Source organism: Nothobranchius furzeri, chromosome 7 (assembly GCF_043380555.1).
Source record: "Nothobranchius furzeri strain GRZ-AD chromosome 7, NfurGRZ-RIMD1, whole genome shotgun sequence".
Classification (NCBI taxonomy): domain Eukaryota; kingdom Metazoa; phylum Chordata; class Actinopteri; order Cyprinodontiformes; family Nothobranchiidae; genus Nothobranchius; species Nothobranchius furzeri.
The window spans coordinates 30,719,031-30,739,848 of record NC_091747.1 but is presented as its reverse complement, the minus strand read 5'-3'; the positions used below and the strand labels follow the sequence as shown (position 1 = coordinate 30,739,848).

General features: G+C 44.4%; 1 protein-coding gene and 1 long non-coding RNA gene across 3 annotated transcripts; one reads left to right on the top strand and one right to left on the bottom strand.

Annotated features, from left to right (window-relative positions):
• Positions 1-2,720: 2,720 nt before the first annotated feature.
• On the bottom strand, positions 2,721-5,714 carry LOC139070559 (uncharacterized). 2 transcript variants are annotated; one of them, XR_011521050.1, is made up of 3 exons: positions 5,469-5,714; positions 3,169-3,298; positions 2,721-3,029 (listed from the first exon to the last, which is right to left on the bottom strand). It is a non-coding gene; the product is annotated as an uncharacterized lncRNA (long non-coding RNA). The 2 variants fall into 2 exon arrangements; XR_011521049.1 differs by having other exon boundaries at positions 2,721-3,298.
• A 12,884-nt stretch (positions 5,715-18,598) lies between these two features.
• On the top strand, positions 18,599-20,518 carry bambia (BMP and activin membrane-bound inhibitor (Xenopus laevis) homolog a). Its single transcript, XM_070553314.1, has 3 exons — positions 18,599-18,730; positions 19,224-19,505; positions 19,895-20,518. The coding sequence occupies exons 1-3, from the start codon at positions 18,655-18,657 to the stop codon at positions 20,305-20,307; spliced, it is 771 nt and encodes a 256-aa protein (XP_070409415.1). The 5' UTR covers positions 18,599-18,654; the 3' UTR covers positions 20,308-20,518.
• Positions 20,519-20,818: the final 300 nt, after the last annotated feature.

Genomic DNA, 20,818 nt, shown 5'->3' with positions numbered 1-20,818 from the left:
CCGGAGTCTCGTCGATCCAGGGTCTGAATGGTACGTTAGCAGAGACGGTCTCCGGAGCCTCCTTGATTGTAGGGAGCCGTGGGAAGTTATCCCCCGGAAAGCATGATGGTTGTGGCGATGACGTGGGCCGCGGACTGCTGTTGTATCTCGGAGGTGATGAAGCGGCTAGCACCCAGCTCGGTTGCGAGGAAAAGCTGTCCGGGGTCCATAGTTCATCAAGGGTTGACTGAGTGTAGAAACCCATCATGCTGATGTGCTAGATTGTCTGGGATGAAATGGTTTCTAGCTGAAAGCTCTTTATAACTAGTTATGGGTGGGGGGCGTGGTTTGATGATGCGACCGCTGCTCCTTCTCCTCCTTCTGAGGCGGGGCTTAGAATTCCAGCTTTTTTGCACTGTCTGAATGTCATTCCAGCAGCGGCTGGTACGAAAAAGTGAAGTGATACGATCCCCCACTTCATCTATTTTCTCACACCAGGCCTCGAATGGTACAACCTGTAAAAGGCGGTAAATACTGAATTCAGCATGCACATTTTCCAGCACAAAAAAGAGCTCCGATCCTCTCTCCTGGACCGAGACCTTGAAAATCCACTGCCCATCCGCATCCTCCAGCCCCTTCCATGAAGCGCTGAAAGCTGTCACGGTGTTCTGGATTTCATCCAGCGATGGAAGAGCTTGCGGCCTGTTGCGTTTTACAGCCGGACGAGGTCTCTCACGATCGTCTTTGTACACCCTGCGTGGAACTGCAAGGTTGAGCACTGCCCAGTCACTGTAGGAGAGAACTGCTGAATGTGATAAATATGGCTTGAGAGGTTCGTCCTCAGCCACATCATGGATTAGACACAACTCCTTAGTGTCATAGGTTTATGTTTATGTTTATTTATTTGGCAGACGCTTTTATCCAAAGCGACTTACAATTTATAACCTATAGTATGGTATTTCTTCGGCCTTTCACAATTCTGATACGTTCTCAGTCTGTCCGCTGAAATGGATCCGAGCTTTTAAAGAGGCAAGCAGGGTTTGAGAGAGGGATATGGGGTATTACGTATGAAAGGGAGGGGCTGTGGGAACTGTGGTGCTAACACAAAAGAGTTATCAATCCTAACTTGATGTAAAGTGGTGCAGATCAAAGCAGATCATCAATATACATCTTGACAAAAGGGGATTACAAACAATAACTTCATGCGTCATTACACAACAGTCATCAATTCATTTCTTGTCATGTAGGGTCATTAAAGATCATATCACAAAAGGTCATAAAACAATACACCTGTCAAGTTTGACGTAAGGTGGTTTGGGGGAAGGGCATAAAAGTCAAAGAACAATACACCTGTCAAGTTTGTTGAAGGGTGGTTTGGGGCATAAAGGTCAAAGAACAATAGACCTGTCAAAAAGCTTGACAAAAGGTGGTTCCTTACATCTCTCTTTTAACAACTTAGATCATGTACTAAACCTGCCCTACATACAGTATGTGCTAGTGAGTGATGTGATGAGAGCTAACGCGGTGTAAGGAATCAAACAAGAACATGTTCTAATCAGACTCTGAGTCTAGTTCAGAACCGGGTCTGCAGTGCAAAAACTGTCCGTACCAAACATAACACTTGCTCCAAGCATGATATTAGCTAAATGATGTGAAACACGTCTCTTACTTTGCATTTGTAGCCAGGTGTCTCCTAACTGGGTGAGGTAGGCACTTCCGGCAGATTGCGTCCATATGCTGTTCCCCTTTAGAAATAACTTAGTTCAGCTGCAAAACAACTCTTTCACCCAGAACGCGTTTTCTCTCTCTCTCTATATATATATATATTAAAACTTTCCAAATATAATGAAAATTTCTAAATAACGTAACATTACAAAGGAGCATCTGTTGGTCAGAGGCTGAAAACTTTGGGAACCACTGCGCTAAGTGATAAGTGAATATCGTTTTTTAAATATATGTGCAGTTTTTTTTTACATCGGGCTTTTATGTTTTCTGTAAAGATTGGTATGCTGAAAATCATTTAATGTTTTGCATAAAGCATGAGGTTGTGGTTAGTAATTGACTGGGAGAATAACAAATAACTGACTTGGGTAGTGTTGATCAGGCAGAGCTTTGTTGCCAGTGTTCCATTGCACAATGGCTTCAAACACGTATAATAGTGTTAGTTTTTTTGTAAACCATTGGATGAAATTACACAAACTGACTGAGCTCTAGTTAAGGCTCTTGCAATAGTTTGTGTACGTGTACGTGCGTGCGTGTGTGTGGGGGGGGAGGGTACTTTTTTTTTTCTTTGTTTCATTCAAAGTGTTTAAATATATATATATATATACAAACAATAAAAAAAACACATGAACAATTTGAATGAAAAGGGGTAGAAAGAAGAAATATATGCCCCTATTTACAAACCAAACTTAATACTTCCATACAATACAAAAAAAAAAAAAAGATTTTATATTCTTGTAACTTACAGACCTAATCAGACACCAACTGAATGTAGGTTATTGTAGTTCTGTAATACACTTGATTTGATAAATTTTTAAAGATATTTTCTATTGACTTTGTTTTGTCTTTGGTAAGGTTGTTCCATATTCTCACGCCATTTACAGAGATAGTCATTTCCTTTATTCTGTTCTAATTTTCGGTTTTTTAAATACTTCAGCTCATTTTAATTACTGACTCTTGGTCATGTTCCTGGGAATGTGTTTAACCCACAACATGAAGAATCATCACATGAAAGGGTGGAAAGTTCAAAACAATGATTTATTGCAGGAATCTAACAAAAAGTGTCCCTGGAATAGTCCCAGATTAGCTGGAGCCAGAGAGAGTCCAAAGTTCTGCAGGTGGAGGAGGTTTGAGGAGGGCAGGTGTGGTGAAGGAGTGAGTCCAGGAGAGGGAGCCAGGCGGGGTGGCAGAGGATACGAGGAGAGGCAAACTGAAGTCCAGGTAGGTTATGGTTCTTTCCAGGTGAGTAATCCAGTACTGGTTCTGCTTCTCGGATGGAGGATCAGATCCAACAAACCCAGAGCGTCAGGGAAGGTTGTCCAGGAATCCTGGAGAAAAATACAAACTTGAGTCCAAAAAGATCCAACACAAGAATCCAGGAATTATCCAAAAATTTCCAATGACTGTAACAGCAAATTATCAGAGTAGAAACCAAGCATTATCCTAGAATGAGAGGCCAGATACTACCGTGAGTAGCTAATCATCCAGCAAAGTGTAGTAGTTCCCTCTCCTCTTAAATAGAGCTCTGCTGCGGATGACCTGAGGAGCTGCAGCTGCCGCTGATTACTAATGCCCCGCAGCTGGTGAGTTCCCTCTCCTGAAATGAAGAACTCAAAGATGTTATTGAGATGGAGGAGTACTCACCCCACCACACAACACTTTTTTCAAACATTTTCTGAATGTTGGTGGGTAACGTATTGGTTTTAGCTTTATACATTGTTTGCAATATTTTCATATTCACTAGATCATAAATTTCAGTAGTTTATATTTGATGAATAACGGATTGGATGGATCTCTATAGTGATTGTTATTAATGATTCTCAATGCTCTTTTCTGAAGAATAAACAGTGGTTGTGTATGAGTTTTACATGTGGATCCCCATATTTCTACACAGTAAGTCAAGTATGGAACAATTAATGAGTTATACAATGTCAGCAATCCAGAACTATTCAGTAAAAACTTAACTTTATGTAGTACTGCAATGGCTTTGGCAATTTTCCTCTGTTATAACCTATGTGTGACTTCCAGGTGATAGCTTCATCAAACATGACTCCTAAAAATTTTGTTTCTTTCACCCTTTGAATGTCCATTCAATTTGTTTTTATTGTTACGTTTTTGTTGTCTCTGTCATTAAACAATATAAAATTTGTTTTATTAAGATTCAGTGAAAGTCTGTTTATGTCAAACCAGTTGTTAACTTTTATCAGTTCATCATTTATCACTCTAGTTACTTCATTAATATCTGACCCTGAATAGAACAATGTTGTGTCATCAGCAAATAAAACAGTACCGAGTAGCTTATCCCCATCCTTAAACAATGGAACCACCTTAGCAATTTTCATTGTGTCAGGGAAAATTCCTGTTGAAAGTGACAGATTACAAATATAAGTAAACGGATCAATAACAGATTCTACTATAGCTTTTACAGTCATCATATCCAAGTCCTCATAATCAGTTGATTGTTTATTTCTGCAGCTTTTTACAATGTTCCTTATTTCTTCTTTTTCTACCTTGTCAAGGAAAATACTATTAACATTATTAACTACTGTCTTCAGTTTATCTTCCATTATTGGTTTGTTACTTGCCAAATTCGCACCTACATTTACAAAAAAATGCATTAAATTCATTTGTGATTTCTTTAAAATTATGAATGTCTTTATTCTCCTTGACAAAGCAATTAGGAATTATTGATTTAGTTTTATCTTTATTTGTCACACTATTTATTATTCCCCATGTAGCTTTTATGTTATCTTTATTCTTATTCAATAGTTCACCATAGTAATTATTTTTTTGTTTCCTAATTATCGTTGTTAATTTATTTTTATATTTTTTATCTTTGTCTTCAGCTTCTTTTGTTTGCAATTTTAAGAAACACCCATAAACAATTTATTTTTCTTTGCACAAGCATTTTTTTATTCCTTTAGTCATCCATGACTGTTTTTTCCTTTTACCATTACTTTTTATTAACATTAACATTGGAACTTTGTACCACCCAGTTTGAAAATCCTATCTGCACCCTTGCCCCGGAGTAGACTTTTCCCGGGAGGCTGAGGAGTGTGATCCCCCTATATTTGGAACACACCCTCTGGTCCCCCTTTTTAAAAATTGGGACCACCGCTCCGGTCTGCAACTCCACAGGAACTGCCCCCGATGACCACGCAATGTTGCAGAGACGTGTCAACCTAGACAGTCCTACAACATCCAAAGCCTTGAGATACCCAGGTCAGATCTCATCCACCCCAGGATCTCCGCTGCTGCGTAGTTGTTTGACTATGTAGCGTAATGGTTGTAGGCTCTTTTATGAAAGATAAACCATTCTACATAATAATCTGGAATATTAATTTTTACAAATTAATAACCAAATGTTATAGAGATAAGAAGACTCAAAGGTTATTTTCATCGATAAACTGACGATCATATCCGTTTGTCTGTGTTTCAGTTCAATGAAAAGACAAGTTTAAAATTTGAGTTTTAATTCTTCAATTTAAACTAACAATTTGAAATGACAATCATAGGAAAAATAATCTACATTGGCAACCTTGTTGGACAATCTTTAACAGTTGATAATTTAAGCTTGCACAAATAGACCTTGTGTTGGATGTGCTAAGATTTGAGAATGATGGAATTATGAATGCGTGCAAGTATGTGTCTGAGATTGCTTCAGGGAGAGAAAAGTTGAACTGAGTGAAAAATGATGTTTTGCAATTAAACTTTAGTTCTTATTAGAAAACCAGCATCATAACGCTATCTGTTGTGTTCTGCCTCACCGTACTTAGGACCCTCTTTTAGATCCGGACATCGGAGGATGTGTTATCCAGGTCACACCTTGGCTGGCAGAGGAGACAAAGGTGTGCGATGATCCGGTCCAGAGTTGTCCTCGGTACACGTTGCTGAAGCGTTCGGCAGATGCGCTTTCTCATGTTTAAATTAACTCAGAAATCAAAAGACTCTGGGACGAGTCTGCGTTAGCGGTTGCATTTCAGCTATTCTGTCTGGCTTGACAGAAATAGTGTGGGGGGGGGGGGGGGGGGGGGGAATAGGAAGCCGGCAGGGCTCCTTTCCCCGTGGTGTTCGTTCCACACTTCCGCTCTCTTCCGTTCTCACTCTTGTTCTGACCTAACTTACCAAAACCACTTCTCTTCCCAAAGCAAACTTGTTGTGCGTCAGAGCAAATGTGTTTTGAGTTACAATGGATACGGACCTGTGTGAGGAAGTGTGAAGGTCATTGCTAAACATCTTCAAAAACATTATTTAAGTACTGATTCATTATAGTTCATTATGATTACCCAAAGCATAATAATAATTCATTTGATTAAAATACATTTATAATGAGCAAAGTGATCAAGTGATTATTTAACATTTATAATGAAGAAAGTTTAAGACTCTGTTTTATTATGACTAGACTGTGGGTTGAAGTCCTTCTTCTGGAGAGCAGGTGTTCGGCTGTTGTGAATTCTTTCAGACTTGCTGGCGGCTTAGGTCTTAATCTGTGGGTGAAGGTGCTGCGTGACCTAGCTCTGACCCAGCCGGGCAAATACAACCTTTGGCCCAGAAAACCCATACTTCCTCACGTTACAACTACCTCAGCGACTTCTGCCCCAGAAATTGTACAGTCCATCCCCAGTTCTCCCAGCTCTGGTTCCTCCTCGGAATGCGTGTCGGTGGGATTGAGGAGCTCCTCAAAGTATTCCTTCAACCGCCTGACTATAGCCGCAGTTGACGTCAACAGCTCCCCATCCCCACTGTAAACAGTGTGAGCAAGTTGCTGCCTTCCTCCCCTGAGGCACCGGTTGGTTTGCCAGAACCTTTTTGGAGCTGATCAATAGTCTTTCTCTATGGTCTCGCCAAACTCCTCCCACCCCCCAGATTTTCATGATTTTCCTGCAAATCATTGGTTGTTAGGAAAAAAAAATTCAGTTAAATATTTCATATAGGACACACACACACACACACACACACACACACACACACACACACACACACACACACACACACACACACACACACACACACACACACACACACACACACACACACACAGATGAAACTAAAACAGAGTTATTTGGGGAGAACAAGGGGTGTTATGCAGGGAGGAAAATCACAGCATTCCAAGAAAAACACCTGCTACCTACAGTAAAACATGGTGGTGATTCCATCATGCTGTGGGCTGTGTGGCCAGTGCATGGACTTGGAACCTTGTTAAAGTTGAGGGACGCATGGATTCCACTCACTATCAGCAGATTCTGGAGACCAATGTCCAGGACTCAGCGTCAAACCTGGAGCTGGATCTTTCAACAACACAATGACCCTAAACTCTGCTTAAACTCTACTAAGGCATTCATCAGACCTGAATGAACTAGAGATGTTTTGTGAAGAAGAATGATCCAGAAGACCTTCAACCAGAATCCAGACTGTCATTGGAAGCTACAGGAAGAGTTTAGAGGCTGTTATTTCTGCTGAAGGAAGATCTACTAAAAATTCAGTTCATTTCCTTTTGTGGTGCCCAAATTTACGCATCTGACTATTTTAGTTTCAACAGTTATTGAACGCTTTCTGTAAATCCTCTAAACTTAGTTTCACTTCTCAAACATCACCTAGCTGTGTCTCCTAGATGTTATATTTAACTGGAATATTTTATTGTAACAATCCACGATTTATACAGGAAAATCATGAAGATTAACAAGGCTGCCCAAACCTTCACATCCCGCTGTATATTAGTTTTAGCCATATAAAACGTATATGCTGTTTGATATTCCACAAGTTATATAAACTTTAATCTGTGTATTCAAAAGTGAATGTCCATGATCCCTATGACCTACTTTACAGTGGGGCAAAGAAGTATTCAGTCAGCCTCCAGTTGTGTCGGTTAAAAAAATGAGAAGCCTGGATTGTCATCATAGAGATCCCACAACCAGAATCAGAAGGTTTTATTGCCAGAGAATCACAACATTAGAGAACTGCTGCGATACTTGGTGCAAAAAAATAAATGATGAACAAAAGTTAGAATTAAGAAATAAACACAATAATATAATATAATATAATATAATATAATATTATATAATATTATATAACATAATATAATAATATAGGGAATCAATAACTAGAGAAGCAGCTACTTTATACAAGTCAGTGTAGGTACTAGTCAGAGCGGTTCAGTTCAGGTGCAAACACGACACCAGGTCATGTGACTGGAACAAAGCAGCTGGAGTGGGCAGGTCTATGATTATCCTTCATGGGTCCGACTGCAGAGGAAGAAACTGTTTTGGTGGTGAGAGGTTTTGGTCAAGCATGCCTCAACTATGAGAGACGAAATGAGAAATGAAAGCAGAAAATCACATGGTCTGACTTTTTAAAGAAACATAATTATTTTATTTATAAAATTAATTAATTCAGTTATTGCAAATTTGCTAAGCATTTAGTCAATAATAAATGTCTTTGTTGGCAATGACTGAAGTCAAAGTCTTCACAAGGTTTTCACACACTGTTGCTGGTATTTTGGCCCATTCCTCCATGAAGATCTCCTATAGAGCAGTGAAGTTTAGAGGCCGTCGCTGGGCAACACGGATTTTCAACTGCCACCAAAGATTTCCTACAGGGTTGTGAAAACGGCTTTTTATACTGATAACGTGTTCCAGCAGGTGTCGTTATTACAGGTAACGAGTTCCAGCAGGTGTCGTTAATACAGGTAACGAGTTCCAGCAGGTGTCGTTAATACAGGTAACGTGTTCCAGCAGGTGTCGTTAATACAGGTAACGTGTTCCAGAAGGTGTCGTTAATACAGGTAACGTGTTCCAGCAGGTGTCGTTAATGCAGGTAACGTGTTCCAGCAGGTGTCGTTAATGCAGGTAACGTGTTGCAGCAGGTGTCGTTAATGCAGGTAACGTGTTCCAGCAGGTGTCGTTAATGCAGGTAACGTGTTCCAGCAGGTGTCGTTAATGCAGGTAACGTGTTCCAGCAGGTGTCGTTAATACAGGTAACGTGTTCCAGCAGGTGTCGTTAATACAGTAAACGTGTTCCAGCAGGTGTCGTTAATGCAGGTAACGTGTTCCAGCAGGTGTCGTTAATGCAGGTAACGTGTTCCAGCAGGTGTCGTTAATACAGGTAACGTGTTCCAGCAGGTGTCGCTAATGCAGGTAACGTGTTCCAGCAGGTGTCGTTAATGCAGGTAACGTGTTCCAGCAGGTGTCGTTAATGCAGGTAACGTGTTCCAGCAGGTGTCGTTAATGCAGGTAACGTGTTCCAGCAGGTGTCGTTAATACAGGTAACGTGTTCCAGCAGGTGTCGTTAATACAGTAAACGTGTTCCAGCAGGTGTCGTTAATGCAGGTAACGTGTTCCAGCAGGTGTCGTTAATACAGGTAACGTGTTCCAACAGGTGTCGTTAATGCAGGTAGCGTGTTCCAGCAGGTGTCGTTAATACAGGTAACGTGTTCCAGCAGGTGTCGTTAATACAGGTAACGTGTTCCAGCAGGTGTCATTAATACAGTAAACGTGTTCCAGCAGGTGTCGTTAATACAGGTAACGTGTTCCAGCAGGTGTCGTTAATACAGTAAACATGTTCCAGCAGGTGTCGTTAATGCAGGTAACGTGTTCCAGCAGGTGTCGTTAATGCAGGTAGCGTGTTCCAGCAGGTGTCGTTAATACAGGTAACGTGTTCCAGCAGGTGTCGTTAATACAGGTAACGTGTTCCAGCAGGTGTCGTTAATGCAGTTAACGTGTTCCAGCAGGTGTCGTTAATACAGGTAACGTGTTCCAGCAGGTGTCGTTAATGCAGGTAACGTGTTCCAGCAGGTGTCGTTAATGCAGGTAACGTGTTCCAGCAGGTGTCGTTAATGCAGGTAACGTGTTCCAGCAGGTGTCGTTAATGCAGGTAACGTGTTCCAGCAGGTGTCGTTAATGCAGGTAACGTGTTCCAGCAGGTGTCATTAATACAGGTAACGTGTTCCAGCAGGTGTCATTAATGCAGGTAACGTGTTCCAGCAGGTGTCGTTAATGCAGGTAACGTGTTCCAGCAGGTGTCGTTAATGCAGGTAACGTGTTCCAGCAGGTGTCGTTAATGCAGGTAACGTGTTCCAGCAGGTGTCGTTAATACAGGTAACGTGTTCCAGCAGGTGTCGTTAATACAGTAAACGTGTTCCAGCAGGTGTCGTTAATGCAGGTAACGTGTTTCAGCAGGTGTCGTTAATACAGGTAACGTGTTCCAGCAGGTGTCGTTAATGCAGGTAGCGTGTTCCAGCAGGTGTCGTTAATACAGGTAACGTGTTCCAGCAGGTGTCGTTAATACAGGTAACGTGTTCCAGCAGGTGTCATTAATACAGTAAACGTGTTCCAGCAGGTGTCGTTAATGCAGGTAACGTGTTCCAGCAGGTGTCGTTAATACAGGTAACGAGTTCCAGCAGGTGTCGTTAATGCAGGTAGCATGTTCCAGCAGGTGTCGTTAATACAGGTAATGTGTTCCAGCAGGTGTCGTTAATACAGGTAACGTGTTCCAGCAGGTGTCGTTAATACAGTAAATGTGTTCCAGCAGGTGTCGTTAATACAGGTAACGTGTTCCAGCAGGTGTCGTTAATGCAGGTAACGTGTTCCAGCAGGTGTCGTTAATACAGGTAACGTGTTCCAGCAGGTGTCGTTAATACAGTAAACGTGTTCCAGCAGGTGTCGTTAATACAGGTAACGTGTTCCAGCAGGTGTCGTTAATACAGCAAACGTGTTCCAGCAGGTGTCGTTAATACAGGTAACGTGTTCCAGCAGGTGTCGTTAATGCAGGTAGCGTGTTCCAGCAGGTGTCGTTAATGCAGGTAACGTGTTCCAGCAGGTATCGTTAATACAGGTAACGTGTTCCAGAAGGTGTCGTTAATACAGGTAACGTGTTCCAGCAGGTGTCGTTAATGCAGGTAACGTGTTCCAGCAGGTGTCGTTAATGCAGGTAACGTGTTGCAGCAGGTGTCGTTAATGCAGGTAACGTGTTCCAGCAGGTGTCGTTAATGCAGGTAACGTGTTCCAGCAGGTGTCGTTAATGCAGGTAACGTGTTCCAGCAGGTGTCGTTAATACAGGTAACGTGTTCCAGCAGGTGTCGTTAATACAGTAAACGTGTTCCAGCAGGTGTCGTTAATGCAGGTAACGTGTTCCAGCAGGTGTCGTTAATGCAGGTAACGTGTTCCAGCAGGTGTCGTTAATACAGGTAACGTGTTCCAGCAGGTGTCGTTAATGCAGGTAACGTGTTCCAGCAGGTGTCGTTAATGCAGGTAACGTGTTCCAGCAGGTGTCGTTAATGCAGGTAACGTGTTCCAGCAGGTGTCGTTAATGCAGGTAACGTGTTCCAGCAGGTGTCGTTAATGCAGGTAACGTGTTCCAGCAGGTGTCGTTAATACAGGTAACGTGTTCCAGCAGGTGTCGTTAATACAGTAAACGTGTTCCAGCAGGTGTCGTTAATGAAGGTAACGTGTTCCAGCAGGTGTCGTTAATACAGGTAACGTGTTCCTGCAGGTGTCGTTAATGCAGGTAGCGTGTTCCAGCAGGTGTCGTTAGTACAGGTAACGTGTTCCAGCAGGTGTCGTTAATACAGGTAACGTGTTCCAGCAGGTGTCATTAATACAGTAAACGTGTTCCAGCAGGTGTCGTTAATACAGGTAACGTGTTCCAGCAGGTGTCATTAATACAGTAAACGTGTTCCAGCAGGTGTCGTTAATGCAGGTAACGTGTTCCAGCAGGTGTCGTTAATGCAGGTAGCGTGTTCCAGCAGGTGTCGTTAATACAGGTAACGTGTTCCAGCAGGTGTCGTTAATACAGGTAACGTGTTCCAGCAGGTGTCGTTAATGCAGGTAACGTATTCCAGCAGGTGTCGTTAATACAGGTAACATGTTCCAGCAGGTGTCGTTAATGCAGGTAACGTGTTCCAGCAGGTGTCGTTAATGCAGGTAACGTGTTCCAGCAGGTGTCGTTAATGCAGGTAACGTGTTCCAGCAGGTGTCATTAATACAGGTAACGTGTTCCAGCAGGTGTCGTTAATGCAGGTAACGTGTTCCAGCAGGTGTCGTTAATGCAGGTAACGTGTTCCAGCAGGTGTCGTTAATGCAGGTAACGTGTTCCAGCAGGTGTCGTTAATACAGGTAACGTGTTCCAGCAGGTGTCGTTAATACAGTAAACGTGTTCCAGCAGGTGTCGTTAATGCAGGTAACGTGTTTCAGCAGGTGTCGTTAATACAGGTAACGTGTTCCAGCAGGTGTCGTTAATGCAGGTAGCGTGTTCCAGCAGGTGTCGTTAATACAGGTAACGTGTTCCAGCAGGTGTCGTTAATACAGGTAACGTGTTCCAGCAGGTGTCATTAATACAGTAAACGTGTTCCAGCAGGTGTCGTTAATGCAGGTAACGTGTTCCAGCAGGTGTCGTTAATACAGGTAACGAGTTCCAGCAGGTGTCGTTAATGCAGGTAGCATGTTCCAGCAGGTGTCGTTAATACAGGTAACGTGTTCCAGCAGGTGTCGTTAATACAGGTAACGTGTTCCAGCAGGTGTCGTTAATACAGTAAACGTGTTCCAGCAGGTTTCGTTAATACAGGTAACGTGTTCCAGCAGGTGTCGTTAATGCAGGTAACGTGTTCCAGCAGGTGTCGTTAATACAGGTAACGTGTTCCAGCAGGTGTCGTTAATACAGTAAACGTGTTCCAGCAGGTGTCGTTAATACAGGTAACGTTTTCCAGCAGGTGTCGTTAATACAGTAAACGTGTTCCATTAGGTGTCGTTAATACAGGTAACGTGTTCCAGCAGGTGTCGTTAATGCAGGTAGCGTGTTCCAGCAGGTGTCGTTAATGCAGGTAACGTGTTCCAGCAGGTGTCGTTAATACAGGTAACGTCTTCCAGCAGGTGTCGTTAATACAGTAAACGTGTTCCAGCAGGTGTCGTTAATACAGGTAACGTGTTCCAGCAGGTGTCGTTAATGCAGGTAGCGTGTTCCAGCAGGTGTCGTTAATGCAGGTAGCGTGTTCCAGCAGGTGTCGTTAATGCAGGTAACGTGTTCCAGCAGGTGTCGTTAATACAGGTAACGTGTTCCAGCCGGTGTCGTTAATACAGTAAACGTGTTCCAGCAGGTGTCGTTAATACAGTAAACGTGTTCCAGCAGGTGTCGTTAATACAGGTAATGAGTTCCAGCAGGCGTCGTTAATACAGGTAACGTGTTCCAGCAGGTGTCGTTAATACAGGTAATGAGTTCCAGCAGGCGTCGTTAATACAGGTAACGAGTTCCAGCAGGTGTCGTTAATACAGGTAACGTGTTCCAGCAGGTGTCGTTAATACAGGTAACGTGTTCCAGCAGGTGTCGTTAATACAGGTAACGTGTTCCAGCAGGTGTCGTTAATACAGGTAACGTGTGGAGGACAGAGGAGCCTCTCGCAGGTCTGTTTGTAGGAGACCAAATACTTATTTTACAACAGTTTTATAATGAATGTTTAGATTTTTTTCTCATCTTGGTAAATGGCCTGTATTTGATATAGCACCTTCTAGAGTCCTGCAACCCCCCAAGGTGCTTTACAACACAATCAGTCATTCACCCATTCACACACACACATACACACATTAGTGGTGATGAGCTACAACGTAGCCACAGCTGCCCTGGGGCTCACTGACAGAGGTGAGGTCTCTCATGGTTGTGGCCTCATCTTGGTAAGTGGGAGTGTCATGGTCTGTGTCTGCGTCTCCCCTCATGTGTCTCCTTTTGTCCTCATTCATATCTAGGTGCTCCTTTTGTGTCTTCTAGTGCCCTCATATGTAGTGTCTGCGTCTTCCTCATGTGTCTCCTGGTGTTCCCCATTTGCCCTCTAGGTTTCCCTCCTCAGACTTCCCTCTCCCAGGTCCTGTGCCCTCTTGGCCCCCTCTTAGCCACACCCCTGTAGTTTCTTTCTGTAGTGTTTTCCTTTAGTGTCAGCTTCCCCTTAGAATATTAGTTATGGTTCATGTCTTCTGGTCTTTTGTTTTTCTCTTAGGTCATTTTCCTTTGTTACAGCCTTTCATGATTTAGTGTGTTTTTCCCACCAATGTTTTTCTCCCTCCTCCCTGATTAAGTTATAGTGTTCACCTGGTCTCTCTCCCCACACACCTGCAATTCATCTCCCTCTCATCCTCCCAGTGTATATAAGCCCTGTCTTGTCTCTGTGTGGTTGTCGGTCCATTGTGTATTTGTCAGCGTTTGTTTGTGCTCTGTTTGAGCTTTTGTCTCCAGGTCTTCGTGCTCTTAGTGAGCTTCTTGTCTCTAGGGTTTTTTGTGCTCTAAGAGAGCTTTGGGTGTCCTGTGCTCCAGGACTTTTGGACTTTGGCTCACTGCCTTGGATTTATTTTTGTTATTTTATCCTGCAAATAAAAGGATTTTCACTTTGAACCAACTTCTGCCTCTTGTCGTCTTGGTAATTTGCATATTTGGGTCCTAAACATCCCCACAACGTGACAGGGAGAACTGGTACAGTTGGTGGCTGACTGAGTACTTTGGCCCGCTGAATGAATGATCCTAATTTCTGAAGAATAACTAAGAGTTAGTGGTCTTGTAGTTATTCCCCCAAATCTCTGCACAACAGCTTAAATATGGTGAAGCCAGTGAATAGTACAGAATGTGGAGTGATACCTGTTCAGCTTTATTTAGTACTGGAATACTTGTTGTGGTAAAAGGTTCTCCTCTAGTACCACCTCTAAAATCTGCTCTCATGAACCAGTTCACCCATGAGCTGAGCTGTTTGAGGTTTATGAAGAAACAGAGCAAAGTTGGGAGGTTTGACTCTTTAATAAAGAGAATCAGGGCTCACTAAAGTGGATGGATTGGGGGGGGGGGTAATGAGTTGGTAAATAAAATGACTCCATTCTGTCCAGTTTTTGTCCCTAGAGCAACAGAATAGTACCTGTGTGTCTTCTGTCCCGGTTGTCCCTGAGGCGCTGTGGGTGGGACATGGACTATGGGGTTTCCCCCAGGGCAGCAGCAGGAAATGAGGCTAAACAACCACACACAGTTTAGTTTTAAGAAGGGAAGTAGTGTGGACCAATAAACCGTGATTTTCAGTTTGTCTGAACCTCAGACACACATCTACCTGTGTGTTATGGGATGTTCATGCAGTGAAGATGTGCTCCATTCCAGTGAGAAGGACAAACTAGACCATGCAGGACGGAGACAGACTGCCCATCTCTGCTGCTGTCCACACTGATGAGGACGACTTCAGAGGGAGAAGGGGAGTCTGCGCCAGCTGTCATCACTGGACTTTTTTTTAGCTGATTTTCCTCTCACGGGAGAAGCTTTGAGGGGGTTACAAGAGACGATTAACAAGGCACAACCAAATATTGCGTGCTCGCACCAGTTTCTGGCATGTTTTGATATTTTGCTCATCCCTCGTGAGGGTATTGCACTGTTGAAGCAGTGGTCTGACCCAAATGTACCAGAACCATGTACCAACGCCACTCCACAGGTACTTGTGTGTCATCAGCACACGTCTTTTCCTTCTCTTTTTACACTTTACCCCACGCACAATGACAAGGGTCGTCAGGAAAGCCAGTTTTCCGTGTTCATGTAAAGTAACACGGATCCCAAAACGTTTTTCTTCGTCCTTCTCCAACTCCCACACAACCCTGCATGTCCAAGCCCCAGGAACAAACGCTGTAGCAACGGTCTCTGGGTCTTCTGGAATTTCGGACTCCAGGGTTCGACGTGTCGTGTTAAAACTACTATTTTTAGCACACTTTCAGGTCTGACACGTCGCTACCACACGTACAGCGTGAGCAGTCAGGTCACATGCGAGTCGTGGTGTGAGGAACCGACTCGAGAGCTTCGCTCTGAGGACTTTGTACAGTTTGAGATGGAGTTGAATGCTATAAGTGGAAAGTTGCAGTGTCTGCCCGGCTGTGCAGAGTTTACTTAAAACATTATAATTCTTCAACTTAAAAATACTTAAGTAAGTGGATATTTAAACAAGCATCACCCCCCCCCCCCACTACCACCACCACTACTACCACTTCCACCACACACACAGAAGAAGAAGAAACATTTTTATCTAAAGCACCTTATGACATGAGGTTCTTCACAAGACAATAAAGAAAAACCACTGACTGAAATAGATCTGGAGGTTAATAGCACAAACATTAACATGCATGAGCCTACATAACTGTAGGTTCAGCGCTGACAAATACATATGACAACACAACAATCTCAGTGAGAGAAAAAACAACCAACATGTTCTGGTCCAGAAATAATCAGGGCTAGGGTGGGGGCTGCTCTGTGGTTAAACAGGAACAGACCCGCAACAGGATGGTCTGAGTGGCCGCCACCAGGCCTGGCCGCTAGATGGCACCATTTACCTGATGGACTGAAAGTGGAGACTGATAACACACAACAGAGAAATAAAAGTCACACCCCCTCATCATCACGCCCCCGGAGGCGCCATTTGGAATTCGAGGATGTCCAAGGAAGGTCCCGCCTTTCTCGCCTCTGATTGGCTGGAAGGGCTCTACTACGATTGGCTATTTCGTGTAAGAGGAAACAGTTTTCCCTGGCCGCAGGTTTTTATGTTTACAGCCAGATCTTGAGGAGTTTTTGAAGAAAATGTGAACTCATCGCTATAATAAACATCATTTCCTGTTTAGCAACAAACCAGGTTCAGTTTCTTTCATAAAAGAGCCTGAAAATGTGACCTTTTAATAAATCTTGTCACATTTTATCACACACTAGACTGACTTTATATCTGTTGGCTCTATTGGAGTTACCTTATTACTTCATTATTAGGCTGTCCTGCTTTAATAGGCTAAGGCTGTTCACAAGTTAGAGCACATCTCTCACCGTCAGATTAAATGTGTATCATGTAATCAAAAATTAAGTTAAAGCTGATTATGATTTAGAACTATTTTTCACCAGTTTTCATTATTCTAGATAAGAACCAGACCTGATGCACACAGTTGGGCAGAATAGGGCAGTTTTATTAAATGTCATACCCAGGGAAGGCACATATGTTTATCCTATGTACTCTAATGCTTCAGAGCCAACAGTTTGATAAATGCAACAAGATTTTAAATTCACATTTTACGTTTTTCAGTTTTTTTATGAAACAAAATATTTTGCAAACAGGACAGAATGTTTATTATAGCGCTAAGTTCACATTTTCTTTACTAAACTCCCCAAAACAGCTTTCTGCTGGTGGCAGAAGGACCTTAGCGCCCAGGACAGCCAGTTTGCTGTTAAATGAAATAGCCAATCGTAGCAGAGCCTTTCTAGCCAATCAGAGACGAGAAAGGCGGGATCTTCCTTGGACATCCTAGAATTCCAAATTACGTTCCCCCCCCCCCCCCCCCCCCTCCCCCGGAGCTCAGGGTGGAGCAGCAGCGGCGCCTCTGTGGAATTGAACTTAATTGCCGTAATTGCAGTGTCTTCGTCCCCTGAAGCGCTGTCCTCATCCTGTTGTGTAGGAGCCACGCAGCTGCAGCAGAACAAGGCACTAGTGCTGACCCGGTTCTGGCCCGGCTCAGACCTGGGAGGCTCCCTTAAATCAACAAGCAAACAAACAAGTCTGACATGCAGACAGCACCTGGGGCTGACAGAACGCGTGCGTTTCGCATTGCTCATTGTTAAAGAGTAATTATGCATGTGTGCGCGCGTGCGTATTGGTCTAGGTGGCGCCATGTGCTCGTTTGGGTTGGTAATGCCGGCTCCTCCCTGCAGCAGTCTGCCTGGAGCATGGCGTCAGCCTGGCTGCCATAAGGTGACGGTTACCGGACCACGTGACTTATGACGCCCCCCACCCCCCCCATCTCACCTTTAACCACATCAACTTTTATGTTTAGAGAACGCCATAAAGCGTTATTTTCGGCCATCTTGATACGTACAGGTTTTAGTGTTGAAACCTGGTGAGCCTGTGAGTGCTGCAGACATGTTTCCACATCTGTGAGCCAGCAGCTGGATCATCAGCCCTGCACAGTGGAGCAGGGGATGGACTGCAATGATCAAATTAGAAAGTGACAAGTAGGAAAGTCCAGCTTTACTTTGGTACAAATGTGGAAAATAAACACTGAAACATACTGAAAGTAAAATAAAGGAAATTAGTCTGTTTTCAGAAACAGAAGTGAATATTGTTTGGAAACAGTTGATCCCGTAAACACGGTAGGATGACTTCCAACCCTAACTGGTTATCAGAAAATGGAGCTGAGTTATATTATTTGATTATTTATTTATTTAATGTGTTTTAAATGGGTCAGTAAACAGGTGATTAGAAAGAACCTTTTATGAAGCGCCCCTCAGGATAAAAAACATCACGACACGCTTCGCAAAACAAAAATAGCAATAATAAGATAATTAAAAAGGCGAAAAGACAATGAACATGGATGAATGGGTGGAGCGGGGTGATGATGTCAGCCACAGCCAGCTTTTAACCAAGGTTTGGAAAAATAAAGAACGCTCAGGAGCAGTGTTACACGCCGGTGGCGCTAACAACATTCATTTATTCATTCATTCATTCATTCACTTATTTATAGCTGTGAGTTGTACACAGCCATGTTGTACTTTTTCGTTTCTTATTTTGAAAACCCATTCCGGATATTACGCAGACTACTATTGTGTTTGACCAATCAGAAGAGGGGGGCGGAGCTCCTTCAGAGCCCGTACTTATTTAGACCCTCCTCCGTCAGTCTGGACAGGCTCCGGTTCCGTGGACCAGCTCGGTTCTGAGGCTTTGTTGTTCTGCGGTGCTGCTTCAGCGGGAGCGGCTCCTCCGCACGGTGAGGAGGCTCCGGGGCTTCTAACCCAGAGAAGGAACGGCGGCGGTCCGGTAATCCCGCTGCCTCAATGCGGGAGACGAGACGCTCCGGGGGGATTTTTCCTACGTGATGAGTCGTTTGAGCTGAAGGAGCCCAGGAATGTGTTTTTCTGGAAGGTTCCCTCATGTAAACCTCTAACTTCTCTCGGACCTGCAGGACGGAGTTTGGCTGTAATCCGGGATAAATGGATCGTCAATCCAGCCTCGTTTCCATTTGGCTACAACTGGAGCTGTGCGCCATGGCCGTCCTCCTGAGCAGAGGTACGGGCCTGGTGGTCCAGGAGTTAGTCAGGTCCTGGGCTGGGGCTAAACCCTGGTGTTTTATAAGAAAATCAGATTTTGTTTTCTGCCTTTCTGGAACATTCCACAGGCTTATTAGTAATAACGATGGCCCGGTGTTACCCCCCAATTATCCTGGATTAGGGATTTATTTTGGGTCATTAGATTATTCCTTCTCCCAGTGGGACCATAGCTACAGTAAGGACGTCCCGGCAGCTCCACCTGTGTTGTGGGGTGGGCCTGTGGAGCCCTAATGAGAAGGCTGCTGGGGGGTCATCCCAGGTCTGAGTAGAGCTGGAGCCACTCATGATGGTGGGTGTGATTGGAGGCAGAAACCTAAGTCTGATGACAGGAGCTAACCTGAGGGTGAGGCCTTCGGTTGGTTAGGAGAACTGACCTTTAACCCCTACGGGACCGTAGAGCGAACCCTCTGACGTCATCTAGCTCGCTAACATTTACCTTCTGTTATCTCCAGGAGAGATCAGGTGTTACTGCGACGCGCTGCATTGTGTGGCCACTGGGTACATGTGCAAGTCGGAGGTGAACACCTGCTTCACGAAGGTCCTCGACCCGCTCAGCGCCAACTCCCCCCTCACCCACGGGTGCTTGGACCCCACCAGCAGCGCTGCAGACATGTGCAGCGTCAGTCGAAGACCTGCGGACATTGTCAGTGGAGCCCTGACGCTGGAGTGTTGCCATGACGACATGTGCAACTACAAGGGACTGCATGACCTTGCACACACCAGGGACTCTGCAGGTAAGGACACCTGGAAACATCTTCCAGATGACTGTTGAGTTGACTCAAGTGATGTTTAGGTTTCCTTGGTAGTGAGGAGCGAGCGGAGCGGGGTTCTGGGTCGTGCTCCGCCGGCTCTGACCTTTCCACTTTAGAAAAATCACACATCCTCTTTTGTAATGACACGTGCACCCTGGCTTTTCCCACTGGGGACTGTTTCTGGTGTCACCCTGGGAAAGGTGGGCGGGGCTTTATTACCTCAGATTTCTATCTGGCTGTCATTTGGGAGGAGATGACTCACTTCCTGTCTCTGGTCTGTCCTGTTTTCCCCCTAGTTACTTTGGTATGGGACCAGGAACCAGTATAGCTCTAACACGTGACTGTGTGTGTGTTTGTGTGTTTGTGTGCAGACAGTCGGCACCAGCCTGACGGAAACAGAAATCTGGTGACGCGGGTGCAGGAGCTGGCTTCGGCCAAGGAGGTGTGGTTCCGGGCAGCGGTGATTGCGGTGCCCATCGCCGGCGGCCTCATCCTGGTGCTGCTCATCATGCTGGCTCTGCGGATGCTGCGCAGCGAGAACAAGCGCCTGCAGGACCAGAGGCAGCAGATGCTGTCGCGACTCCACTACAGCTTTCATGGCCACCATGCAAAGAAGGGTCACGTGGCCCATCTGGACCTGGAGTGCATGGTGCCCGTGTCGGGCCATGAGAACCTCTGCCTGACCTGTGACAAGATGAGGCAGGTGGACCTGGGCAACGAGAAGATTCTGTCTCTGGTTCACTGGGGGTTGTACAGTGGCCACAGCAAGCTGGAGTTTGTATGACTTCCTGTTGGGTTGGATGTGACGTCCTATCCTCCGCCGTCTGAACGGCGCCTCAGCCTGTTCGCAGAGACACTCCGGTGTTGTCCTCCGTCTGTTGGTTTGTTTTTAATCTCATCCAACCAGCGATGACAGGAAGCAGGAAGAGCTCACAGCGTTTAGGTTTTACTAGAGAAGCACTTTACTTGAGACTGAGAGACCAGAGCAGCGGAGGCGGGGCTCTGCCGCTGCTCCTGAGGATCCTGGACTTCCACGCTGAAGGATTCCAGCGCGTGTCTTATTTGCACATTTGTGAAAAATGAGTCGACACAAGAAGTTTACAGACACCAGAAAAGGACCGGTGTGTGTAGATGTGTGTTCTGATTCAAGCTTACTGTAAAGATTCTAAATGTGTGTGTGTGCGTGTGTGTGTGTAAACCGTTCATTAAAAGTGATTTTTTTTTAATCTGCTGATTCATATTTGTATTTATTTGGTTCCTGAATCCACTTCCCTGGGGATGATGAGGTTTTGTGT

Bases quoted from the DNA above. Each gene is read 5' to 3' on its own strand.
- bambia (XM_070553314.1), top strand. From the start codon at position 18,655: ATGGATCGTCAATCCAGCCTCGTTTCCATTTGGCTACAACTGGAGCTG. The intron at 18,731-19,223 runs GTACGGGCCTGG...TGTTATCTCCAG, and splicing joins GGCCGTCCTCCTGAGCAGAG to GAGAGATCAGGTGTTACTGC. The intron at 19,506-19,894 runs GTAAGGACACCT...GTTTGTGTGCAG, and splicing joins ACACACCAGGGACTCTGCAG to ACAGTCGGCACCAGCCTGAC.